Source organism: Scyliorhinus canicula, chromosome 19, assembly GCF_902713615.1.
Source record: "Scyliorhinus canicula chromosome 19, sScyCan1.1, whole genome shotgun sequence".
Lineage (NCBI taxonomy): Eukaryota > Metazoa > Chordata > Chondrichthyes > Carcharhiniformes > Scyliorhinidae > Scyliorhinus > Scyliorhinus canicula.
In genome coordinates this window covers 70440-98228 of record NC_052164.1, presented here as the reverse complement: position 1 = coordinate 98228, position 27789 = coordinate 70440, and the positions used below count along the sequence as shown (strand labels likewise).

Sequence of the window (27789 nt, the reverse complement as noted above, 5' to 3'; positions counted from 1 at the left end):
TCCCTGTTCTTATATTCTATGCTCAGCTAATAAAGGCATAGAGATGGGTGGAGAACAAAGAGATGGATAGAGAACAGAACGAGAAAGAGACAGAGATAGATAAGAACAAAGAACAAAGAAAATTACAGCACAGGAACAGGCCCTTTGGCCCTCCCAGCCTGCGTCGATCCAGATCCTTTATCTAAACCTGTTGCCTATTTTCCAAGGATCTCCTTCCCTCTGTTCCCCACCCGTTCATATATCTGTCCAGATGCATCTTAAATTATGCTATCGTGCCCGCCTCTACCACCTCCGCTGGCAAAGCATTCCAGGCACCCACCACCCTCTGTGTAAAAAACTTTCCACGCACATCTCCCTTAAACTTTCCCCCTCTCACCTTGAAATTGTGACCCCTTGTAATTGACAACACCCCCGCTCTTGGAAAAAGCTTGTTGCTATCCACCCTGTCCATACCTCTCATAATTTTGTAGACCTCAATCAGGTCCCTTCAACCTCCGTCTTTCCAACGAAAACAATTCTAATCTACTCCACCTTTCTTCATAGCTAGCACCCTCCATACCAGGCAACATCCTGGTGAACCTCCTCTGCACCCTCTCTAAAACATCCACATCCTTCTGGTAATGTGGCAACGAGAACTGCACGCAGTATTCCAAATGTGGCCTAACCAAAGTCCTATACAACTGTAACATGACCTGCCGCCTCTTGTACTCAATACCCCGTCCGATGAAGGCATGCATGCTGTATGCCTTCTTGACCACTCTATCAACCTGCGTTGCCACCTTCAGGGTACAATGGACCTGAACTCCCAGATCTCTCTGTACATCAATTTTCCCCAGGACTCTTCCATTGACCGTATAGTCCGCTCTTGAATTTGATCTTCCAAAATGCATCACCTCGCATTTGCCTGGATTGAACTCCATCTGCCATTTCTCTGCCCAACTCTCCAATCTATCTATATTTTGCTGTATTCTCTGACAGTCCTCCTCGCTATCTGCAACTCCACCAATATTAGTATCTTCTGCAAAATTGTTCATCAGACCACCTATACCTTCGTCCAGATCATTTATGTATATCACAAACAACAGTGGTCCGAGTATGGATCCCTGTGGAACACCACTAGTCACCTTTCTCCATTTTGAGACACTCCCTTCCACCACTACTCTCTGTCTCCTGTTGCCCAGCCAGTTCTTTATCCATCTAGCTAGTACACCCTGAACCCCATACGATTTAACTTTTTCCATCAACCTGCCATTGGAAACTTTATCAAATGCTTTACTAAAGTCCATGTATATGACATCTACAGCCCTTCCCTCATCAATTAACTTTGTCACTTCCTCAAAGAATTCTATTAGGTTTGTAAGACATGACCTTCCCTGCACAAAACCATGCTGCCTATCACTGATAAGTCTATTTTCTTACAAATGTGAATAGATCCTATCCCTCAGTATCTTCTCCAACAGTTTGCCTACCACTGACGTCAAGCTCACAGGTCTATAATTCCCTGGATTATCCCTGCTACCCTTCTTAAACAAAGGGACAACATTAGCAATTCACCAGTCCTCTGGGACCTCACCCGTGCTCAAGGATGCTGCAAAGATATCTGTTAAGGCCCCAGCTATTTCGTCCCTTGCTTCCCTCAAGAACCTGGGATAGATCCCATCCGGTCCTGGGGACTTGTCCACCTAAATGCCTTTTAGAATACCCAAAACCTCCCCCTTCCTTATACCGACATGACCTAGAGTATTTAAACATCCATCCCGAGTCTCAACATCCATCATGTCCCTCTCCTTGGTGAATACCGATGCAAAGTACTCATTAAGAAGCTCATTTCCTTTGACTCCAAGCATAAATTCCCTCTTTTGTCTTTGAGTGGGCCAATCCTTTCTTTAGTTACCCTCTTGCTCGTTATATACGAATAAAAGGCTTTGGGATTTTCCTTACCGTGTTAGCCAAAGATATTTCATGACCCCTTTTAGCCCTCTTTATTGCGTGTTTGAGGTTTGTCCTACTTTCCCGATATTCCTCCAAAGCTTCATCAGTTTTGAGTCGCCTCGAGCTTATGTATGCTTCCTTTTTCATCTTAGCTAGTCTCACAATTCCACCCGTCATCCATGGTTCCCTAATCTTGCCATTTCTATCCCTCATTTTCACAGGGACATGACTGTCCTGCACCCTAATCAACCTTTCCTTAAAAGACTTCCACATTTCAAATGTGGATTTACCCTTAAACAGCTGCTCCCAATCCACATTCCCTAGCTCCTGCCGAATTTTGTTATAATTGGCCTTTCCCCAATTTAGCACTCTTCCTTTAGGACCACTCTCGTCTTTGTCCATGAGTATTCTAAAACTTATGGAATTGTGATCTCTATTCCCAAAGTAATCACCGACTGAAACATCAACCACCTGGCCGGGATCATTCCCCAATACCAGGTCCAGTATGGCCCCTTCCCGAGTTGAACTATTTACATACTGCTCGAAAAAACTCTCCTGGATGTTCCTTACAAATTCTGCTCCATCTACGCCTCCAACACTACACGAATCCCATTCAATGTTGGGGAAGTTAAAATCTCCCATCACAACCACCCTATTGCTCCTACATTGTTCTATAATCTGTCTACATATTTGTACCTCTACTTCACGCTCGCTTTTGGAAGGCCTATAGTAAAGTCCCAACAATGTTACTGCTCCCTTCCTATTTCTTAGCTCTATCCATATTGCCTCAGTGCTCGAATCCTCCATCGTGCCCTCCTTAATCACAGCTGTGATATCATCTCTGACCAGTAATGCAACCCCTCCACCCCTTTTACCTCCCTCTCTATCCCTCCTGAAGCATCTATACCCTGGGATATTTAGTTGCCAGTCTTGCCCATCCCTCAACCAAGTCTCAGTAATATCAATAACATCATATTCCCAGGTACTAATCCAAGCCCTAAGTTCATCTGCCTTACCTGCTACACTTCTCGCATTAAAACAAATGCACCTCAGACCACCTGTCCCTTTGCGATCATCAATGCGATCATCAGATGGGGTTGTCATGGGGAGAGAGAAGCATGGAAAGAGGAACAGCAGAATCAAAGACAAAAAGTCATCGGACTCGAAACGTTAGCTCTTTTCTCTCCCTACAGATGCTGCCAGACCTGCTGAGATTTTCCAGCATTTTCCCTTTCGTTTCACAGCAGAATCATTATCAGTTCCCGCAGTCGGAATAATTGGGAGCAATGGTTGTAAGTCCAACCAGATTCGACCACACCAGTTTCCATACATGTGGGGCTAGGAATTTCAGTCAAGGTGTGAAACGTCCTGCGACCTTCCTCCACCAAGTGGTCCCCCTGGAAAACCAAATGCAGTAATTCTGTTTCTTTTACTGAGTCTTTTCATCTTTTTCCTTCCGAAACAGGGTGCTGGCCGTCCAGTAACGTGCTCTCCTGCAATTCGACATGTGCTGATAAAGCCAGCAAATCCCACTCTTACTACTCCTGCTGCTGTAACACTGATATGTGCAATTCTCACCCTCCCAGGGTCGCCCCCAAGGTGCACCAGGCCTCGATACACGGTGAGTCTTCTGTTTCATTCCCACCTATGCTTTTATTAAGATTGGTGGAGTTGCAGATAGTGAGGAGGACTGTCAGAGAATACAGCAAAATATAGATAGATTGGAGAATTGGGCAGAGAAATGGCAGATGGAGTTCAAGCCAGGTAAATGCGATGTGATGCATTTTGGAAGATCTAATTCAAGAGCAGACTAGACGGTCAATGGAAGAGTCCTGGGGAAAATTGATGTACAGAGAGATCTGGGAGTTCAGGTCCATTGTACCCTGAAGGTGGCAACGCAGGTCAATAGAGTGGTCAAGCATGCTTGCCTTCATCGGACGGGGTATTGAGTACAAGAGGCGGCAGGTCATGTTACAGTTGTATAGGACTTTGGTTAGGCCACATTTGGAATACTGCGTGCAGTTCTGGTCGCCACATTACCAGAAGGATGTGGATGTTTTAGAGAGGGTGCAGAGGAGGTTCACCAGGATGTTGTCTGATATGGAGGGCGCTAGCTATGAAGAAAGGTTGAGTAGATTAGGATTGTTTTCGTTGGAAAGACGGAGGTTGAGGGGGGATCTGATCGAGGTCTACAAAATTATGAGGTACAGACAGGGTGGATAGCAACAAGCTTTTTACAAGAGTGGGGGTGTCAATTACAAGGGGTCACAATTTCAAGGTGAGAGGGGGAAAGTTTAAGGGAGATGTGCGTGGAAAGTTTTTTACGCAGAGGGTGGTGGGTGCCTGAAATGCTTTGCCAGCGGAGGTGGTAGAGGCTGGCATGATAGCATCATTTAAGAAGCATCTAGACAAATATATGAACGGGCGGGGAACAGAGGGAAGTAGATCCTTGGAAAATAGGAGACAGGTTTAGATAAAGGATCTGGATCGGCGCAGGCTGGGAGGGCCAAAGGGCCTGTTCCTGTGCTGTAATTTTCTTTGTTCTTTGTTATTTTGTTTTACCCACATCACAGTTCAGGGACACCCAACTGCACATGGGCTTTCTTATTCACTGCTTGCGCTAAAATTTTACTGAAATCTAGAAGCAGTCTAAGGAAATTGCCATCAAAAGTAAAAGATTTTATTCATATCTATCTTGACAATATGGAACTGAAGACTCCATATTCACAGAGCGGGATTCTCTGTTGGCCGACTCCGAGATCGGGAAAGTTGATTGGGAGGAGAATAGGTTCCAACGCCAAAATCGCAATTCTCCATCACCTCGGCAGCGGCGTTAATGCGTTCGGGAACGCGCGTACAGTAAACACCATTTGCATATCATTAGGAGACCTGACCTGATATTCTCCAGGGCATCCACGATTCTCTGCCTGCGATGGGCCGAGTTCCCGATGGCACGGTTCATTTGTACTTGCGTCTTGGCTGCTGAGGGAGAGAGAGGGGGCACCGAAAGTGTCCAACATAGTTTGCAGACTGTTGTACCACTGTTGTACCGGGGGGCTTGTGCCAGGGTCAGAGGGTGACAAGGGCGGTGGCCAGGTGCCGGGCTGTGGGGTGAGAGTGGAGGGGCACAGAACACCGTTGCCGCAGCTGAAAGGCAGCCATGCAACTGCACACACCTCTAACAGCCCGTTGTGATCTTAGTGCCATGGGTCATATAAGTGTCCCCCCAGGTCATCCCCCTCTGGCCCCAGCCGACCCATCAGCTGTATGGGCACGCTGTAGTACAACCAGTGCCACCTTGTTGTGTGGGGAGTGTAATGTGTGTGTGCGGCTGGGATGAGTGTGTGTGGGGAGTGTAATGTGTGTGTGCGGCTGGGATGAGTGTGTGTGGGGAGTGTAATGTGTGTGTGCGGCTGGGATGAGTGTGTGTGGGGAGTGTAATGTGTGTGTGCGGCTGGGATGACTGTGTGTGGGGAGTGTAATGTGTGTGCAGCTGGGATGAGTGTGTGTGGGGAGTGTAATGTGTGTGTGCGGCTGGGATGAGTGTGTGTGGGGAGTGTAATATGTGTGTGCGGCTGGGATGAGTGTGTGTGGGGAGTGTAATGTGTGTGCGGCTGGGATGAGTGTGTGTGGGGAGTGTAATGTGTGTGTGCGGCTGGGATGAGTGTGTGTGGGGAGTGTAATGTGTGTGTGCGGCTGGGATTAGTGTGTGTGGGGAGTGTAATAGAACATAGAATAGAACAGTACAGCACAGAACAGGCCCTTCGGCCCTCAATGTTGTGCCGAGCCATGATCACCCCACTCAAACCCACGTATCCACCCTATACCCGTAACCCAACAACCCCCCTCTTAACCTTACTTTTATTAGGACACTACGGGCAATTTAGCATGGCCAATCCACCTAACCCGCACATCTTTGGACTGTGGGAGGAAACCGGAGCACCCGGAGGAAACCCACGCACACAGGGGGAGGACGTGCAGACTCCACACAGACAGTGACCCAGCCAGGAATCGAACCTGGGACCCTGGAGCTGTGAAGCATTTATGCTAACCACCATGCTACCCTGCTGCCCCTTTGTGTGTGTGCGCAGCTGGGATGAGTGTGTGGGGAGTGTAATGTGTGTGTGTGGCTGGGATGAGTGTGTGTGGGGAGTGTAATGTGTGTGAGCGGCTAGGATGAGTGTGTGTGGGGAGTGTAATGTGTGTGTGCGGCTGGGATGAGTGTGTGTGGGGAGTGTAATGTGTGTGTGAGGCTGGGATGAGTGTGTGTGGGGAGTGTAATGTGTGTGTGAGGCTGGGATGAGTGTGTGTGGGGAGTGTAATGTGTGTGTGCGGCTGGGATGAGTGTGTGTGGGGAGTGTAATGTGTGTGTGCGGCTTGGATGAGTGTGTGTGGGGAGTGTAATGTGTGTGTGCGGCTGGGATGAGTGTGTGTGGGGAGTGTAATGTGTGTGTGCGGCTGGGATGGTGTGTGTGGGGAGTGTAATGTGCGTGTGTGGCTAGGATGAGTGTGTGTGGGGAGTGTAATGTGTGTGTGCGGCTGGGATGAGTGTGTGTGGGGAGTGTAATGTGTGTGTGTGGCTGGGATGAGTGTGTGTGGGGAGTGTAATGTGTGTGTGCGGGGCTGGGATGAGCGTGTGTGGGGAGTGTAATGTGTGTGTGGGGCTGGGATGAATGTGTGTGGGGAGTGTAATGTGTGTGTGCGGCTGGGATGGTGTGTGTGGGAAGTGTAATGTGCGTGTGTGGCTAGGATGAGTGTGTTTGGGGTGTGTAATGTGTGTGTGTGGCTGGGATGAGTGTGTGGGGAGTGTAATGTGTGTGTGCAGCTGGGATGAGCGTGTGTGGGGAGTGTAATGTGTGTGTGCGGCTGGGATGAGTGTGTGTGGGGAGTGTAATGTGTGTGTGCGGCTGGGATGAGTGTGTGTGGGGAGTGTAATGTGTGTGTGCGGCTGGGATGAGCGTGTGTGGGGAGTGTAATGTGTGTGTGGGGCTGGGATGAATGTGTGTGGGGAGTGTAATGTGTGTGTGCCGCTGGGATGAGCGTGTGTGGGGAGTGTAATGTGTGTGTGCGGCTGGGATGAGTGTGTGTGGGGAGTGTAATGTGTGTGTGCGGCTGGGATGAGTGTGTGTGGGTAGTGTAATGTGTGTGTGCGGCTCTGATGAGTGTGTGTGGGGAGTGTAATGTGTGTGTGCGGCTGGGATGAGTGTGTGTGGGTAGTGTAATGTGTGTGTGCGGCTCTGATGAGTGTGTGTGGGGAGTGTAATGTGTGTGCGCGGCTGGGATGAGTGTGTGTGGGGAGTGTAATGTGTGTGCGCGGCTGGGATGAGTGTGTGTGGGGAGTGTAATGTGTGTGTGCGGCTGGGATGAGTGTGTGTGGGGAGTGTAATGTGTGTGCGAGGCTGGGATGAGTGTGTGTGGGGAGTGTAATGTGTGTGTGAGGCTGGGATGAGTGTGTGTGGGGAGTGTAATGTGTGTGTGCGGCTGGGATGAGTGTGTGTGGGGAGTGTAATGTGTGTGTGCGGCTGGGGTGTGTGTGTGGGGAGTGTAATGTGTGTGTGCGGCTGGGATGGTATGTGTGGGGAGTGTAATGTGTGTGTGTGGCTAGTATGAGTGTGTGTGTGGAGTGTAATGTATGTGTGCAGCTGGGATGAGCGTGTGTGGGGAGTGTAATGTATGTGTGTGGCTGGGATGAGTGTGTGTGGGGAGTGTAATGTGTGTGTGCGGCTGGGATGAGCGTGTTTGGGGCGTGTAATGGGTGTGTGCGGCTGTGATGAGCGTGTGTGGGGAGTGTAATGTGTGTGTGCGGCTGGGATGAGCGTGTGTGGGGAGTGTAATGTGTGTTTGCGGCTGGGATGAGCGTGTGTGGGGAGTGTAATGTGTGTGTGCGGCTGGGATGAGTGTGTGTGGGGAGTGTAATGTGTGTGTGCGGCTGGGATGGTGTGTGTGGGGAGTGTAATGTGCGTGTGTGGCTAGGATGAGTGTGTGTGGGGAGTGTAATGTGTGTGTGTGGCTGGGATGAGTGTGTGTGGGGAGTGTAATGTGTGTGTGCAGCTGGGATGAGCGTGTGTGGGGAGTGTAATGTGTGTGTGCGGCTGGGATGAGTGTGTGTGGGGAGTGTAATGTGTGTGTGCGGCTGGGATGAGTGTGTGTGGGGAGTGTAATGTGTGTGTGCGGCTGGGATGAGTGTGTGTGGGGAGTGTAATGTGTGTGTGCGGCTGGGATGAGCGTGTGTGGGGCTGGGATGAATGTGTGTAGGGAGTGTAATGTGTGTGTGCCGCTGGGATGAGCGTGCGTGGGGAGTGTAACGTGTGTGTGCGGCTGGGATGAGTGTGTGTGGGGAGTGTAATGTGTGTGCGGCTGGGATGAGTGTGTGTGGGGAGTGTAATGTGTGTGTGCGGCTGGGATGAGTGTGTGTGGGGAGTGTAATGTGTGTGTGCGGCTGGGATGAGTGTTTGTGGGGAGTGTAATGTGTGTGTGCGGCTGGGATTAGTGTGTGTGGGGAGTGTAATAGAACATAGAATAGAACAGTACAGCACAGAACAGGCCCTTCGGCCCTCAATGTTGTGCCGAGCCATGATCACCCCACTCAAACCCACGTATCCACCCTATACCCGTAACCCAACAACCCCCCTCTTAACCTTACTTTTATTCAGACACTACGGGCAATTTAGCATGGCCAATCCACCTAACCCTCACATCTTTGGACTGTGGGAGGAAACCGGAGCACCCGGAGGAAACCCACGCACACAGGGGGAGGACGTGCAGACTCCACACAGACAGTGACCCAGCCAGGAATCGAACCTGGGACCCTGGAGCTGTGAAGCATTTATGCTAACCACCATGCTACCCTGCTGCCCCTTTGTGTGTGTGCGCAGCTGGGATGAGTGTGTGGGGAGTGTAATGTGTGTGTGCGGCTGGGATGAGTGTGTGTGGGGAGTGTAATGTGTGTGAGCGGCTAGGATGAGTGTGTGTGGGGAGTGTAATGTGTGTGTGCGGCTGGGATGAGTGTGTGTGGGGAGTGTAATGTGTGTGTGAGGCTGGGATGGTGTGTGTGTGGGGAGTGTAATGTGTGTGTGAGGCTGGGATGAGTGTGTGTGGGGAGTGTAATGTGTGTGTGCGGCTTGGATGAGTGTGTGTGGTGAGTGTAATGTGTGTGTGCGGCTGGGATGAGTGTGTGTGGGGAGTGTAATGTGTGTGTGCGGCTGGGATGGTGTGTGTGGGGAGTGTAATGTGCGTGTGTGGCTAGGATGAGTGTGTGTGGGGAGTGTAATGTGTGTGTGCGGCTGGATTGAGTGTGTGTGGGGAGTGTAATGTGTGTGTGTGGCTGGGATGAGTGTGTGTGGGGAGTGTAATGTGTGTGTGCCGCTGGGATGAGCGTGTGTGGGGAGTGTAATGCGTGTGTGCGGCTGGGATGAGTGTGTGTGGGGAGTGTAATGTGTGTGTGCGGCTGGGATGAGTGTGTGTGGGGAGTGTAATGTGTGTGCGGCTGGGATGAGTGTGTGTGGGGAGTGTAATGTGTGTGTACGGCTGGGATGAGTGTGTGTGGGGAGTGTAATGTGTGTGCGCGGCTGGGATGAGTGTGTGTGGGGAAGTGTAATGTGTGTGTGCGGCTGAGATGAGTGTGTGTGGGGAGTGTAATGTGTGTGCGCGGCTGGGATGAGTGTGTGTGGGGAGTGTAATGTGTGTGCGAGGCTGGGATGAGCGTGTGTGGGGAGTGTAATGTGTGTGAGCTGCTGGGATGAGTGTGTGTGGGGAGTGTAATGTGTGTGTGAGGCTGGGATGAGTGTGTGTGGGGAGTGTAATGTGTGTGTGCGGCTGGGATGAGTGTGTGTGGGGAGTGTAATGTGTGTGTGCGGCTGGGATGTGTGTGTGGGGAGTGTAATGTGTGTGTGCGGCTGGGATGGTATGTGTGGGGAGTGTAATGTGTGTGTGTGGCTAGGATAAGTGTGTGTGTGGAGTGTAATGTATGTGTGCAGCTGGGATGAGCGTGTGTGGGGAGTGTAATGTATGTGTGTGGCTGGGATGAGTGTGTGTGGGGAGTGTAATGTGTGTGTGCGGCTGGGATGAGCGTGTTTGGGGCGTGTAATGGGTGTGTGCGGCTGTGATGAGCGTGTGTGGGGAGTGTAATGTGTGTATGCGGCTGGGATGAGCGTGTGTGGGGAGTGTAATGTGTGTTTGCGGCTGGGATGAGCGTGTGTGGGGAGTGTAATGTGTGTGTGCGGCTGGGATGAGTGTGTGTGGGGAGTGTAATGTGTGTGTGGGGCTGGGATGAGTGTGTGTGGGGAGTGTAATGTGTGTGTGCGGCTGGGATGAGTGTGTGTGGGGAGTGTAATGTGTGTGAGCGGCTGGGATGAGTGTGTGTGGGGAGTGTAATGTGTGTGTGCGGCTGGGATGAGTGTGTGTGGGGAGTGTAATGTGTGTGTGCGCGGGGATGAGTGTGTGTGGGGAGTGTAATGTGTGTGTGCGGCTGGGATGAGCGTGTGTGGGGAGTGTAATGTGTGTGTGCAGCTGGGATGAGCGTGTGTGGAGAGTGTAATGTGTGTGTGCGGCTGGGATTAGAGTGTGTCGGGAGTGTAATGTGTGTGTGCGGCTGGGATGAGTGTGTGTGGGGAGTGTAATATGTGTGCGGCTGGGATGAGCGTGTGTGGGGAGTGTAATGTGTGTGTGCGGCTGGGATGAGTGTGTGTGGGGAGTGTAATGTGTGTGTGCGGCTGGGATGAGTGTGTGTGGTGAGTGTAATGTGTGTGTGCGGCTGGGATGAGTGTGTGTGGGGAGTGTAATGTGTGTGTGCGGCTGGGATGAGTGTGTGTGGGGAGTGTAATGTGTGTGTGCGGCTGGGATAAGAGTGTGTCGGGAGTGTAATGTGTGTGTGCGGCTGGGATGAGTGTGTGTGGGGAGTGTAATGTGTGTGTGCGGCTGGGATGAGTGTGTGTGGGGAGTGTAATGTGTATGTGCGGCTGGGATGAGTGTGTGTGGGGAGTTTAATGTGTGTGTGTGGCTGGGATGAGTGTGTGTGGGGAGTGTAATGTGTGTGTGCGGCTGGGATGAGTGTGGGGGGAGTGTAATGTGTGTGTGTGGCTGTGATGAGTGTGTGTGGGGAGTGTAATGTGTGTGTGCGGCTGGGATGAGTGTGTGTGGGGAGTGTAATGTGTGTGTGTGGCTGGGATGAGTGTGTGTGGGGAGTGTAATGTGTGTGTGCGGCTGGGATGAGTATGTGTGGGGAGTGTAATGTGTGTGTGCGGCTGGGATGAGTGTGTGTGGGGAGTGTAATGTGTGTGTGCGGCTGGGATGAGTGTGTGTGGGGAGTGTAATGTGTGTGTGGCTGGGATGAGTATGTGTGGGGAGTGTAATGTGTGTGTGTGGCTGGGATGAGTGTGTGTGGGGAGTGTAATGTGTGTGTGCGGCTGGGATGAGTGTGTGTGGGGAGTGTAATGTGTGTGTGTGGCTGGGATGAGTGTGTGTGGGGAGTGTAATGTGTGTGTGTGGCTGGGATGAGTGTGTGTGGGGAGTGTAATGTGTGTGTGTGGCTGTGATGAGTGTGTGTGGGGAGTGTAATGTGTGTGTGTGGCTGGGATGTGTGTGTGTGGTGAGTGTAATGTGTGTGTGTGGCTGCAGCTTGTCAGCCTCCCGAGTGTCAATCACGGACCTGGCGAATCCTGCACTGTTTTTCACTGGAATCGATTGTGTTCCACGTGGTGTCGGTGCTGCCCCTCCACAGTCACTGAATCGGTCCAGGTTTGGTGCCAGTTTTGCTGTCGTGAAAATCCACGAGTTACGCGTTGGCTTCAACACTTAGTCTCAGAAATTGAGAATCCCGTCCACAGTCTATAACTATAGACTGCAAATCCAAATGGACAATAATCACTATAGGCTACATATATGGACAATAAATAACTTTAGACAAATATATTTGGACAATATTTTTTTTCTTTATTCTTTCATGGAATGTGGGTGTGACTGGCAAGGCCAGCATTTGTTGCCCATCCCTAATTGCCCTCAAACTGAGTGGCATTTTAAGAGTCAACCACATTGCCGTGGGTCTGGAGTCACATAAAGGCCAGACCATGTAAGAATGGAAGATTTCCTTCCCTAAAGGGCATTAGTGAACCTGATGGGTTCTAACAATGGTTTCATGGTCGTCATTGGACTTTTAATTCCAGATTTTTAATTGAATTTATATATATATAACTGATTAAATCTTCCAGCACAGAAGAAGGCCCATCATGCCTATGATGACTTTTGCGTAAAGATATCTAATTAATTAGGTACTGAGTCCGGTTGATAGAGATGTCCAAAAACACTTTGTTGTGTTACCTGTGTGGTCGATAACACGTGTTACTCAATCCTTGGTTGATGGTGAGGTCCTCTGAATCTTGTTGAAGAAGATTCGAACCCGTCCAGCAACAACACAGATTTATTGAGTAACTATAACTATTAATGCATGAGTTCTTTACCTTAACATGGAAACTAGGAATTGGTAAACAAGATTTAACAATAATAACTAAACGTAACTCCACTAACTATGTATGTGATTCTGATGTTACCCTGTTCACAGTGCACCCACGAGAGAGAGACTGAGACCCTGTGTGGCTGCTTTTTTATACCCCTGTTGGTCCAGCCCTCAAGTGATCATGTGGTGCTGCTATCTACACATTAACCCCTTGTGTGCATGCACCTACAGAGATCCCTACACACTTCAATAATAAATATTCACTTAAATACACTTGCATAAGAACTGAATCAGAACTAAGATCAAATAATACATAAACTGGTCAGCATATAGCAAAAAGCATTAAACATAAAAGCATAAAGAAATCACAGAAACAGATAGATGATTCACAAACTCAGGAAGGTAAGAATTCAAGAATGAAACCTTACTCACAAGGTTCTACTTTTAAGGGAAACCATGGCCAGGATTCTCCGAAAATGGGGCTATGTCCCCACGGCCGCCAGAAAACGGGCGCGAATCATTCCAGACTTTTTTCAAAAACTCCAGAGCGATTCTCCGGTTTTAAGAGGAATAGCGGGACCCCAGCGTGCGCTGCGCAGCTCCTGCTGCCGATGTGGACCCTGCACTTCCGGCCGCCGGTCCCATGCGCGCGGTGGCCATTTTCACACTGTCCCCCGCGCAACATGGCGGAGCCACAGGGTGGCCCGTCGATCAGTAGCCTCCAATCTGGGGCCTGTACGTCGTGGAGGCCCCCCCCCCCCAAGGAGTCTGATCCCCACCCCCCACCAGGTCAGCCAGCGTGGCCGCGAGTCCGAGTTCCCGCTGGGTAGAACCAGGTTGGAACCACACCAGCGGGAACATGGACAGTTGATCGTGGAGACTTGCCGCGAGGGCCTCTTTCAACGGCTCCTGACCGGCTCCGCGTCATCGCGCGTGTGCAGCTGACGGCAATTCTCCGGTCCGTGGAGAATCCCGTCCTGGCACCGCGGGTCTGAGGCCCCATTCTCTACCCCCGCGCGAGCGCGATTTCGGCATGGAGGCTCGGACAATCCCAGCCCACATCTATGGTCTAACAACAACTGTCTGTCACTTAGAACATGATTTGTTATCTAAGCACTGGTCATTACTTAAAATTCACTAAGGTCCATCAAATTTTAATGTCTATGTGCACCTGCCACGTTTGCCATTGCTGCAAAGATAAGGGCCTACTTTACTTTTCACGAGGCGTGGGGACATTGCCCCATTATTACAGAATCCCACCCAAGGTGCTTGCATTAACTTTGCTTTTGATACATTTCAAGCTTTACAATTAGCTTTTATGCAACTTTTCATGAAATATTGTTTTGAATTTATGCACACATGACACCAAAGTTTGATAGTTTATTCATTATCTAAAACAATGACTGTATTCTCACAGTCAAGACATTTTTAATAATTTGATCCTTTAGCTATGCGTTCAATTCGCACCTTAAACCATGAATAAATTAATAAGTCAATAATCTATAAAATACCTAATTAATGCCAATCCCCTGCTACTTCCCCACATAGCCCTGCAAATATTTCCTCAAGTCTTGTTGAAGTTGTACAAGACATTAGTAGGGCCACACTTGGAATACTGTGTACAGTTCTGGTCACCCTATTATAGAAACCCTATTAAACTAGAAAGAGTGCAGAAAATATTTACTAGGATGCTACCTGGACATGATGGTTTGAATTATAAGGAGAGGCCTGATAGACTGGGACTTTTTTCCATGCAGTGTAAGAGGCTTTGGGGTGATCTTATAGAGGTTTATAAAATAATGAGGGACATAGATAAGGTAGATAGTCAACATCTGTTCCCAAAGGTAGGGGAGTTTAAAACTAGAGGGCATAGGTTTAAGGTGAGAGGGGAGAGATACAAAAGGGTCCAGAGGGGCAATTTTCTTTTAGACAGAGGGTGGTTAGTGTCTGGAATGAGCTGCCAGAGGCAGTAGTAAAGGTGAGTACAACTTTGTTTTTTAAGAAGCACTTAGACAGTTATATGGGAATGCTGGGCATAATGATTACGGACCAAATGTGGGTAATTGGGACTAGTTTAGTGGTAAAAACTGGGCGGCAACGACAAGCTGGGCTGAAGGAACTTTTTCTATGCTGTAAACCTTTATGACTCTGTGACTCAATTCCCTTTTGAAAGTCACTATTGAATCTCCTTCTACCACCCGTACAGACAGCACGTTCCAGATCATGACAAGTCGTTATGTAAAAAATTGTCACCATTTGTTTTATTGTCAATCAATCTAAATGTGTCCATGGGGTCACCAATCCTCCTGCCACTTGTAACAGTTTCTCCCTCTCTATTCTATCAAAACCCGTCATGGTTTTTTTTGAACACCTCTATTGAAACTCCTCCTGAACCTTCTCTGCTCTATGGAGAACAATCCCAGTTTTTCTAGTCTCTCCACGTTAATTGAACTCCTTCATCCCTGATACCATTTTGGAAACAATTGAAAACCTGCCCCTGGGCTGGTAAACAGCTGTTCATCTTTTATTCCATACTTTTCCAAATAGCAATTAATTTTGTCTGAAATTTTTGTCTCCAAATGTTTCTCCATGTCTGATATTCAGCTGACTGGCCTATAATTTGTGAGATTATAGAATCATAGAATCTCTCCAGTGCAGAAGGAGGCCATTCAGCCCATCGAGTCTGCACCACCCCTCTGCAATCCCATAACCCCACCTAACCTTTGCACACTAAGGGACAATTTTGCATAGTCAATCAGCCAAACCTGAACACCCTCTCCCTTTTAAAAAAAAACCTTTTTATTGCCATTTTCGAAACTATATACATTGCCGTTTGTTTTCATTTATTGTACAGTACAAAAAGGCTTCTTCTTAGGTTTCTCTCTTTACAGTCTGTTGCCATCTGGCTCAGCGTAAAATTCTCCCTACTCCCCCTCCAGCTCCCCTCACCCTGACCCTCCCCTCCCCCCACCCAAGTCCCCTGACGCCCTCCTTTTTAAAAAATAATTGTTTTAACATACAGTTTTGTCCAAGTTATGGATACAGGTATATACCTTGAAAAACCAAACACATCGGCTCTTGTAAATATACCCAGACGGGAGGGGCCTTTCCTCCCCTCCCTTCTATTCTTTCCTATTTACCGATTATCTAACTGAGCCACTGCTCGTTTCCCCTTCCCGTTTTCTTTGCGTTCACCCGCCATGTTGTGGTTGCTGCCACTGTTGTTTTCCCCTGTGCTCCCCCCCCCCCCCCCCCCCCCGGCTTTTTGTTTTCTTATCTGTTCCCCCTTCTGGCTCCCCAATTTTGTTCTCCCCCCCCATCCAATTTTCACTCTATCCAATATCACAACTGCCTCAGTTCTTCACTGCTACTTTGACAGTGTCCTCTTTAGCAAAGACTCAGTCACTCAACAAAAGCCAATATGTCTACATGAACCACCCGCACCTTCCCTTTGACTACACTAGTGGATACAGTCAGACTGCGAACAGTCAGAATGTGTATCAGACTGGGTACAGTCACAGTATATATCAGACTGCGAACAGTGTGTGTCAGACTGCGAACAGTCAAAGTATGCATCAGATTGGGTACAGTCAGAGCATGTAACAGACTGGGTACAGTCAGAGTGTGTATCAGACTGGGTACAGTCAGAATATGTATCAGATTGCGAACAGTCAGAGTATGTATCAGATTGTGTACAGTCAGAACATGTATCAGACTGTGACCGGTCAAAACATGTATCAGACTGTGACCAGTCAGAACATGTATCAGACTGCGACCGGTCAAAACATGTATCAGACTGTGATCAGTCAGAACATGTATCAGACTGTGACCAGTCAGAACATGTATCAAACTCAGAACATGTATCAGACTGTGACCAGTCAGAACATGTATCAGACTGTGACCAGTCAAAACATGTATCAGACTGTGATCAGTCAGAACATGTATCAGACTGTGACCAGTTAAAACATGTATCAGACTGTGTACAGACAGAACATGTATCAGGCTGTGATCAGTCAGAACATGTATCAGACTGTGAACAGTCAGAATATGTATCAGACTGTGAACAGTCAGAACATGTATCAGACTGTGACCAATCAGAACATGTACCAGACTGTGACCAGTCAGAACATGTATCAGACTGTGACCAATCAGAACATGTACCAGACTGTGACCAGTCAGAACATGTATCAGACTGTGACCAGTCAAAACATGTATCAGGCTGTGATCAGTCAGAACATGTATCAGACTGTGACCAGTCAGAATATGTATCAGGCTGTGAACAGTCAGAACATGTATCAGACTGTGACCAGCCAGAACATGTACCAGACTGTGACCAGTCAGAACATGTATCAGACTGTGACCAGTTAAAACATGTATCAGACTGTGACCAGTCAGAACATGTATCAGACTGTGACCAGTCAGAACATGTATCAGATTGCAAAAAGTCAGAGCATGTATCAGATTGTGTACAGTCAGAGTATGTATCAGATTGTGTACAGTCAGAACATGTATCAGACTGTGACCAGTCAGAGTATGTATCAGATTGCGAACAGTCAGAACACGTATCAGACTGTGACCAGTCTGAACATATATAATAGTAATCTTTATTGTCACAAGTAGGCTTACATTGCAATGAAGTTACTGTGAAAAGCCCCTAATCGCCACATTCCGGCGCCTGTTCGGGAACATGAAGGGAGAATTCAGAAATGTCCAATTCACGTAACAGCACATATTTCGGGACTTGTGGGAGGAAACTGGAGCACCCGGAAGAATCCTACGCAGACACGGGGAGAACGTGCAGACTCCGTACAGACGGTGACCCAGCGGGGAATCGAACCTGGGACCCTGGAGCTGTGAAGCCGCAGTGCTAACCACTGTGCTGCCGTGCTGCCCAGGCTGTTACAGTCAGAGCATGTATCAGACTGTATACAGTCAGAACAAGTGTCAGATTGTGTACAGTCAGAACATGTGTCAGATTGTGACCATCAGAGCGTGTATCAGACTGTGATCAGTCAGAAAATGTATGAGGACGAAGATATCAATTAAAAGGTAAAAGTGAATGGGAACACTAAACGTGCAGGAAAGCAACTCTAAATGGCAGAACCATCATTATTTATAAGAATGAATGCTTCACATTCAGTTAACAGTATAAATTGATTTTAAATTGATGTTTACTTTGAGATGAAAGAACTTGTCTTTTTTTGGTTTTTGACAAACGTCTAATTCATAAGTAGGATAGTGATTAATGAGTTTAATTTTTGAATATTACATGTGAAAAGGTTAGTGCGAAAGTAATTGTCCATATGCAGCTTATGGCATCTACTATCTTCAGCAAACATGGTGGAGCTGAAGGAGCTAATTGTTTGACTTTATCTGCCTTTTGCTGCAATAGGTTTTGGAATCTTTATACCACAGATGGCAGATTCCCAAATGCTCACACTTGCTTCCTCTTCCAAGTTCTGCTTTGATCAATGGTGGTATTCCAGACGTTTATGTGGGAGCAATTTATGAGACCTTGAAACCCTTCCCTCTAATGCTCACACCTGCAAACCAGTCTGCAGCAAACACAGCTTTATCTTAACCCTTTCACTTCCAGAAGGATAAAAACAGTAAAATGGGGAAACTGTTTTTCCTTCTGGGCTGTCAGAATTCCTTGAGTACATTGTAAAAACAGATCATGCCTCTCAACCAGGTGTTGCAGCTCATCAGCTTTTACATTCCATGAGTCATGCATTTTTTTTTAAAGCACATTGGAGTTTATGTTTCGCATTGTTAAAGGCCTAATACTTGGTTGTTGTCTGTGGAACTTGTAGAAAACTTTGTCAGTCAGACCAACAACAGCACATAATAAGTCCAAAAAGAGGGGGCAAAATTCTATGAAGCTGGGCAAGTGGATGAAGTAGCAGTGCGGGACCATTTTGGAGATAGTGGCATAATATAGGTAGATTTAACACCATTATGGCAAAGAATAAAGGTGAGGTTTGAAGCGTTGTGCCACTAGGGTTATCTATTGCTCAAACATTTTAGTGTCCAGAGCTGCAGGATATGTAAGACTATCACTTCATAAGTATGAGTCCCACAGGCAGGCAGCAATAGTATGGTCTGTCAATCATCATCTGTGATCATAGATTATCATAGATTATCATAGAATTTACAGTGCAGAAGGAGGCCATTCGGCCCATCGAGTCTGCATCGGCTCTTGGAAAGAGCACCCTACCCAAGGTCAACACCTCCACCCTATCCCCATAACCCAGTAACCCCACCCAGCACTAAGGGCAATTTTGGACACTAAGGGCAATTTATCATGGCCAATCCACCTAACCTGCACATATTTGGAAGAAACCGGAGCACCCGGAGGAAACCCACGCACACGCGGGGAGGATGTGCAGACTTCGCACAGACAGTGACCCAAGCCGGAATCGAACCTGGGACCCTGGAGCTGTGAAGCAATTGTGCTATCCACAATGCTACCGTGCGGCCCCACAATGCTACCGTGCGGCCCCACAATGCTACCGTGCTGCCCCACAATGCTACCGTGCTGCCCCAAAATGCTACCGTGCTGCCCCACAATGCTACCGTGCTGCCCCACAATGCTACCATGCTGATAGTGGTCGCCTGGAAAAAGTAATGCATGTTTCTGCGTACTGTGTCCAACCCTCTAAACCTGAGGTGAACACGTCCAATCCTCCGAACAAAGGCATATTTGTAAAATAAAATTCTTGAAACTTAGTCCAGCTGAGGAACAGAAGTGGTTCACCCGACGGTATAGCAGCATAATCCAGGTGTATTGTCTTCGCCAGTTTAGTAGGCCACCATGAGTCCGAACCAAGTTGGTAAAAAGAAAACTTGGTTTATTGTAAAGTATTCACATTCATTAGATCCTGGCTGGGTCTGCCGTGTTGGTTCCATACCTGGCCGTCTTTATACAACTCTCTATCATGAATGATCTTGGCCTCCCCACCCTTTTATCGGGGGAGCTTGTATTTGGCGAGACTCACGGAGACACTGATTGCTCCAACCCCATAGGTCTTGTGCGGTTTATAACAGAAAAGTTTAAGGATTGAAATGCAAGACTGTTCAGGTGGAGTTTATTGTTACAATCGTTTAACTTAAAATTTATACATGTAACAGGAAGAGAAAATGTCATTGACGATACTTTGTCACAACTTTGGAATGTGAGAAGATTGGAACATTCAAAGGTGCAAAAGAAAGACTGAAAAAGACAATACTCATCTTTAAGTTTGCATGTTTAAAATGTAATGCACGGTAGCACAGTGAATAGCACGGTTGCTTCACAGCGCCAGGGTCCCAGGTTCGATTCCTGGCTTGGGTCACTTTCTGTGCAGAGTCTGCACGTTCTTGCCGTATCTGTGTGGGTTTCCTCCGGGTGCTTTGGTTTCCTCCCACAGTCCAAAGCTGTGCAGGTTAGGTAGATTGGCCATGATAAATTGCCCGTAGTGTCCAAAAAGGTTAGGTGGGGTGACTGGGTTATGAGGATAGGGTGGAGGTGTGGGCTTAAGTAAGGTGCTCTTTCCAAGGGCTGGTGCAGACTCGATGGGCTGAATGGCCTCCTTCTGCACTGTAAATTCTATAATATGATATGTATCTTATAGAGTATTAGTTGTGTTTAATGATGAGACGTGTTTGAAGTTAAAAAGCTTTGTAAAAATGAAGCCATCTTTTTATATTGCTGGTTCATTTTTTAAAGGGGGAGGTGTGATGAATGTAGGAATTGTCGATGTGTATTATAGATATTTGGTGCAGTAAGAATTAAATATTATAGTGTGTTTGACTGCTGCAGTCATGCTTGAAAATAAATCCTAGTTTGAAAGTCAAGTATATTTTGGGAGCCAGGAGTGCAATTAAAGTATCATAAAAAGCTTGGGCTAATGGAATTTTGTTTTGATTAAGGGAATTCCCTGTGGAGTTAATTCAATTTCAGCTTGGCACGGTGATGTCATTACTGGGTGAAGCTAAGGTATCAGGCATTTTGTAAGGAAAGCAGGTTTGTTCAGTTCAGGATGAAACTGTGACCACAAGTCAGGGTTGCTCCCTGCATGGCTAAGTTCCAGGTCCGATCCTGACCCCGAGTCACTGTCCGTATGGAGTTTTCACATTCTCCCACTGTCTGGATGAGTATCACACCCACAACCCAAAATATGTGCAGGGTAGGTGGATTGGCCACACTAAATTCCCCTTAATTGGACAAAAAATAATTGGATACTCTAAATGTATTTAAAAAAAGATTTGCTCTCTGCAGTTCAGTTCAAAAGAGAATAACAGTCTTTAAAGCAGTGCAGACCTGTCTGAGAACAAGGGGGACTGAAACAAGCTGAGAAACGGCTTCTGAAGTCATATTGCTAGAGTTTCTGCATGGATCTGACAGGAGTCAGATCTTGTCCTTAAAGAAATTTGGATGCTGTTGGGGGGGATAACCTACTGGGGGAAGGCCATAGCGGCCAGGTCTCTGACACTGAGTCTGGCTCTGGGGCTCAGAAGGGAAGGGGGAGCATAGAAAAGCAATAGTAATAGGAGATTCAATGGCTAGGGCAATAGATAGGAGATTCTGTGGTCGCGAGCGAGACTCCCGGAAGGTATGTTGCCTCCCGGGTGCCAGGGCCAGGGATATCTTGGATCGTGTCTTCAGGATCCTGAAGGGGGAGGGTGAGCAGCCAGAAGTCGTGGTGCACATTGGTACCAACGACATAGGTAGGGCAAGGGGTGTGGAGGTAATAAACAAGTTCAGGGAGTTAGGCTGGAAGTTAAAGGCCAGGACAGACAGAGTTGTCATCTCTGGTTTGTTGCCGGTGCCATGTGATAGCGAGGCTAGGAATAGGGAGAGAGTGCAGTTGAACACGTGGCTGCAGGAATGGTGTAGGAGGGAAGGCTTCAGGTATTTGGATAATTGGAGCGCATTCTGGGGAAGGTGGGACCTGTACAAGCAGGACGGGTTGCATCTGAACCAGAGGGGCACCAATATCCTGGGGGGGGGGGAGGTTTTCTAGTTGTCTTTGGGAAGGTTTAAACTAATTTGGCAGGGGAATGGGAACCGGATTTGTAGTCCAGCAACTAAGGAAGCCGATATTCAGGACGCCAAAGCACGTAGTGATACAGTGGGGAAGGTAACACTGACAAAGGAGAGTACTTGCAGGCAAGGAGATGGGTTGAAGTGTGTATACTTCAATGCAAGAAGCATCAGGAACCTAAGGTGGGTGAACTTAAGGCATGGATCGGTACTTGGGACTACGATGTGGTGGCCATCATGGAGACTTGGATAGAGGAGGGGCAGAAATGGTTGTTGGAGGTCCCTGGTTATAGATGTTTCAACAAGATTAGGGAGGATGGTAAAAGAGGTGGGGGGGGGGGGGGTGGCATTGTTAATTAGAGATAGTATAACAGCTGCAGAAAGGCAGTTCGAGGGGGATCTGCCTACTGAGGTCATATGGGTTGAAGTCAGAAATAGGAAAGGAGCAGTCACCTTGTTGGGAGTTTTCTATAGGCCCCCCAATAGCAGCAGAGATGTGGAGGAACAGATTGGGAAACAGATTTTGGAAAGGTGCAGAAGTCACAGGGTAGTAGTCATGGGTGACTTCAACTTCCCAAACATTGAGTGGAAACTCTTTAGATCAAATAGTTTGGATGGTGCAGTGTGGCCAGGAAGCTTTTCTAACACAGTATGTAGATTGTCCGACCAGAGAGGAGGCCATATTGGATTTGGTACTTGGTAATGAACCAGGGCAGGTGATAGATTTGTTAGTGGGGGAGCATTTCAGAGGTAGCGACCACAATTCTGTGACTTTCACTTTAGTAATGGAGAGGGATAGGTGCGTGCAACAGGGCAATGTTTACAATTGGGGGAAGGGTAAATATAATGCTGTCAGACAAGAATTGCAGTGCATAAGTTGGGAACATAGGCTGTCAGGGAAGGACACAAGTGAAATGTGGAACTTGTTCAAGGAACAGGTACTGCGTGTTTTTGATATGTATGTCCCTGTCAGGCAGGGAAGAGATGGTCGAGTGAGGGAACCATGGTTGACAAGAGAGGTTGAATGTCTTGTTAAGGGGAAGAAGGAGACTTATGTAAGGCTGAGGAAACAAGGTTCAGACAGGGCGCTGGAGGGATACAAGATAGCCAGGAGGGAACTGAAGAAAGGGATTAGGAGAGCTAAGAGAGGGCATGAAAAATCTTTGGTGGGTAGGATCAAGGAAAACCCCAAGGCCTTTTACACATATGTGAGAAATATGAGAATGACTAGAGTGAGGGTAGGTCCGATCAAGGACAGTAGCGGGAGATTGTGTATTGAGTCTGAAGAGATAGGAGAGGTCTTGAACAAGTATTTTTCTTCAGTATTTACAAACGAGAGGGGCCATATTGTTGGGGAGGACAGTGTGAAACAGACTGGTAAGCTCGAGGAGATATTTGTTAGGAAGGAAGATGTGTTGGGCATTTTGAAAAACTTGAGGATAGACAAGTCCCCCGGGCCTGACGGGATATATCCAAGGATTCTATGGGAAGCAAGAAATGAAATTGCAGAGCCGTTGGCAATGATCTTTTCGTCCTCGCTGTCAACAGGGGTGGTACCAGAGGATTGGAGATGGCGAATGTCGTGCCCCTGTTCAAAAGAGGGAATAGGGATAACCCTAGGAATTACAGGCCAGTTAGTCTTATTCGGTGGGAGGCAAAGTAATGGAAAGGGTACTGAGGGATAGGATTTCTGAGCATCTGGAAGGACACTGCTTGATTAGGGATAGTCAGCACGGATTTGTGAGGGGTAGGTCTTGCCTTACAAGTCTTTTTGACTTCTTTGAGGAGGTGACCAAGCATGTGGATGGAGGTAAAGCAGTGGATGTAATGTACATGGATTTTAGTAAGGCATTTGATAAGGTTCCCCATGGTAGGCTTATGCAGAAAGTAAGGAGGCATGGGATAGTGGGAAATGTGGCCAGTTGGATAACGCACTGGCTAACCGATAGAAGACAGAGAGTGGTGGTGGATGGCAAATATTCAGCCTGGAGCCCAGTTACCAGTGGCGTACCGCAGGGATCAGTTCTGGGTCCTCTGCTGTTTGTGATTTTCATTAACGACTTGGATGAGGGAGTTGAAGGGTGGGTCAGTAAATTTGCAGATGATACGAAGATTGGTGGAGTTGTGGATAGTTAGGAGGGCCGTTGTCGGCTTCAAAGAGACATAGATAGGATGCAGAGCTGGGCTGAGAAGTGGCAGATGGAGTTTAACCCTGACAAGTGTGAGGTTGTCCATTTTGGAAGGACAAATATGAATGCGGAATACAGGGTTAACGGTAGGGTTCTTGGCAATGTAGAGGAGCAGAGAGATCTTGGGGTCTATGTTCATAGATCTTTGAAAGTTGCCACTCAAGTGGATAGAGCTGTGAAGAAGGCCTATGGTGTGCTAGCGTTCATTAGCAGAGGGATTGAATTTAAGAGCCGTGAGGTGATGATGCAGCTGTACAAAACCTTGGTCAGGCCACATTTGGAGTACTGTGTACAGTTCTGGTCACCTCATTTTAGGAAGGATGTGGAAGCTTTGGAAAAGGTGCAAAGGAGATTTACCAGGATGTTGCCTGGAATGGAGAGTAGGTCTTACAAGGAAAGGTTGAGGGTGCTAGGCCTTTTCTCATTAGAACGGAGAAGGATGAGGGGCGACTTGATAGAGGTTTATAAGATGATCAGGGGAATAGATAGAGTAGACAGTCAGAGACTTTTTCCCTGGGTGGAACAAACCATTACAAGGGGACATAAATTTAAGGTAAATGGTGGAAGATATAGGGGGGATTTCAGAGGTAGGTTCTTTATCCAGAGAGTAGTGGGGGCATGGAATGCACTGCCTGTGGAAGTAGTTGAGTCAGAAACGTTAGGGACCTTCAAGCGGCTATTGGATAGGTACATGGATTGGGTAGAATAATGGAGTGTAGATTAATTTCTTCTTAAATGTAGCACGGTAGCATTGTGGATAGCACAATTGCTTCACAGCTCCAGGGTCCCAAGTTCGATTTCGACTTGGGTCACTGTCTGTGTGGAGTCTGCACATCCTCCCCGTGTGTGCGTGGGTTTCCTCCGGGTACTCCGGTTTCCTCCCACAGTCCAAAGATGTGCAGGTTGGGTGGATTGGCCATGATAAATTGCCCTTAGTGTCCAAAATTCTATGATTAACCTAGGACAAAAGTTCGGCACAACATCGTGGGCCGAAGGGCCTGTTCTGTGCTGTATTTCTCTATATCTATATCTATGTGCCAAATGAACTCTCTTTCTCAAAGAAAATCTCTGCAAAGCAAGTATTCTTATTTGCCATTGGTAGTTAACAGTGGATTAAGAACTGAGATGGTTTTTGTTGTTGTTTAAGTAGGAATAGATATAGTGATTAAGGGTATTGGGCATTGTATGGTTTAGCTCTGTTGGTTGGAGCGCTGGTTCGTGATGCCGAGGGAGGCCAACAGTGTGGGTTCAATTCCATTACCAGCTAAGGTTATTCATGAAGGCTCAGCCTTCTCAATCTTGCCCCTCACTTGAGGTGTGGTGACCCACAGGTTAAACCACCACCAGTCAGCTCTCCCACTCAAAGGGGAAAGCAGCCTATGGTCATCTGAGACTATGGCAATTTCACTTTTACTTTAATTCACTGTATTGAGCAGTGTAATATAAATTATTTTCTGGTGTGATGTTAAAGACTTTTTAATACTGAGTTAGTAATAAAGTTTGTTTTAATTTACCACATCCCTATTTTGTGTGAAATCACTCTGGGGGCGAGGTATCCTTTCCTCAGTCTTACAAAATGAAAATAAAATATTGGGGATTCTGTTCAGTATCCTAGCAACTGTTGGGGTCTGGTCTGGGATCGTAACAACAGCCCTTAATTAACACAGCAGGCACAATGGGCTGAATGTCTGCTGTGTGTGTCAGAAATGTTCTTAGATTTCTTTGTGCTAATGACGCAATGTGATTTAATAATTCCAGCAGAAGATACCAGCTGTACCCTCGTCCCAATGTTGGAAGGTTGTTAGTTCTCACTTCATCACCACCTCTCTCAGCCCCTCACTGTCTCTGAGGGATCATTGCTGCTTGTTTGACATTGAGTAAAATAAGCAGTAATGATGTCTCAGAGAAAGTGGATAGGGCGGAGGCGTGGGCTTAAGCAGGGTGCTTTTTCCAAGGGCCGGTACCGACTCAATGGGCTGAATGGCCTCCTTCCGCACTGTAAATTCCTTGATTCTATGAGTCCTGCGTGAACAGACCATCTATCAGGGATAATATTGACCATCCAATTCTTATTCTTGTTGAATTGTAGGGTTTCTGGCTGGAATCCTCTGCCTCATTCTGATCCTACTCATTTCAACATTCTTGGGACTGTTCTTCGTGTATGCTGGAGGTACGTCACCATATCCTAGTCTTACAATATCATGGGTGAATTTCCACAGGGGGCTGGATGCAGAAAGATCCACAAAGGCAATGTACAAATAAAACACAATGGCTCCTCCTCTGCTCCACTTGTCACCATCCACTAACATTCAGCCCTGAAATCTTTGTTTGGAAGTCTCCTATATGGAATTTTATTAAAAGTTTCTGAAGTTCACAAGAGTTCTATCTTAGAGAATCAAATTCCTGTTTTGTGGTAATGTGCCCGAAGAGGTTTAATACGTTTTTGACAGCGCTATACTGCTTCAGTACTAACCATCAGACAGTGTGGCACTCTCTAGTGCTGAACCTAAAATGGCATGGTGCTTCCTCAGCACTGACCTGCTGACAGTGTAACACATCTAGAACATAGAACATAGAACGATACAGCGCAGTACAGGCCCTTCGGCCCTCAATGTTGCACCGACATGGAAAAAAAAACTAAGGCCATCTAACCTACACTATGCCCTTATCATCCATATGCTTATCCAATAAACTTTTAAATGCCCTCAATGTTGGCGAGTTCACTACTGTTGCAGGTAGGGCATTCCACGGCCTCACCACTCTTTGCGTAAAAAACCCACCTCTGACCTCTGTCCTATATCTATTACCCTTCAATTTAAGGCTATGTCCCCTCGTGATAGCCACCTCCATCCGCGGGAGAGGCTCTCACTGTCCACCCTATCTAACCCTCTGATCATTTTGTATGCCTCTATTAGGTCACCTCTTAACCTTCTTCTCTCTAACGAAAACAACCTCAAGTCCATCAGCCTTTCTTCATAAGATTTTCCCTCCATACCAGGCAACATCCTGGTAAATCTCCTCTGCACCCGTTCCAAAGCTTCCACATCCTTCCTATAATGAGGCGACCAGAACTGTACGCAATACTCCAAATGTGGCCGTACTAGAGTTTTGTACAGCTGAAACATGACCTCATGGCTCCGGAACTCAATCCCTCTACCAATAAAGGCCATCACACCATAGGCCTTCTTCACAACCCTATCAACCTGGGTGGCAACTTTCAGGGATCTATGTACATGGACACCGAGATCCCTCTGCTCATCCACACTACCAAGAATTTTACCATTAGCCAAATATTCCTCATTCCTGTTATTCTTTCCAAAGTGAATCACCTCACACTTCTCCACATTAAACTCCATTTGCCATCTCTCAGCCCAGCTCTGCAGCTTATCTATGTCCCTCTGTAACCTGCAACATCCTTCCGCACTGTCTACAACTCCACCGACTTTAGTGTCGTCTGCAAATTTACTTATCCATACTTCTGCGCCCTCCTCTAGGTCATTTATAAAAATGACAAACAGCAACGGCCTCAGAACAGATCCTTGTGGTACGCCACTCGTAACTGAACTCCATTCTGAACATTTCCCATCAACCACCACTCTCTGTCTTCTTTCAACTAGCCAATTTCTGATCCACATCTCTAAATCACCCTCAATCCCCAGCCTCCGTATTTTCTGCAATAGCCGACCGTGGGGAACCTTATCAAACGCTTTACTGAAATCCATATACACCACATCAACTGCTCTACCCTCGTCTACCTGTTCAGTCACCTTCTCAAAGAACTCGATAAGGTTTGTGAGGCATGACCTACCCTTCACAAAACCATGCTGACTATCCCTAATCATATTATTCCTATCTAGATGATTATAAATCGTATCTTTTATAATCCTCTCCAAGACTTTACCCACCACAGACGTTAGGCTCACCGGCCTATAGTTACCGGGGTTATCTCTACTCCCCTTCTTGAACAAAGGGACCACATTTGCGATCCTCCAGTCCTCTGGCACTATTCCTGTAGCCAATGATGACCTAAAAATCAAAGCCAAAGGCTCAGCAATCTCTTCCCTGGCTTCCCAGAGAATCCTAGGATAAATCCCATCAGGCCCCGGTTGTCTCTCAGTTGTTACGACAACCTGGGCGAGTGGAGTCAGTTACAGCCCCGCAGACTCTGGAGTCCCAATTTAAGTGAATTAACC

At 47.3% G+C, this 27789-nt stretch overlaps 1 protein-coding gene across 1 annotated transcript in view; it reads left to right on the top strand.

Moving 5' to 3' along the window:
- The window catches only part of LOC119954161 (bone morphogenetic protein receptor type-2-like), a 96320-nt gene that overhangs the window by 2391 nt on the left and 66140 nt on the right, over window positions 1–27789 (top strand). Inside the window, exons 3-4 of the mRNA XM_038779121.1 lie at window positions 3398–3553; window positions 25686–25766. Of these exons, the coding sequence (XP_038635049.1) occupies window positions 3398–3553; window positions 25686–25766 (237 nt within the window). The remainder of the gene's footprint in view (window positions 1–3397; window positions 3554–25685; window positions 25767–27789) is intronic.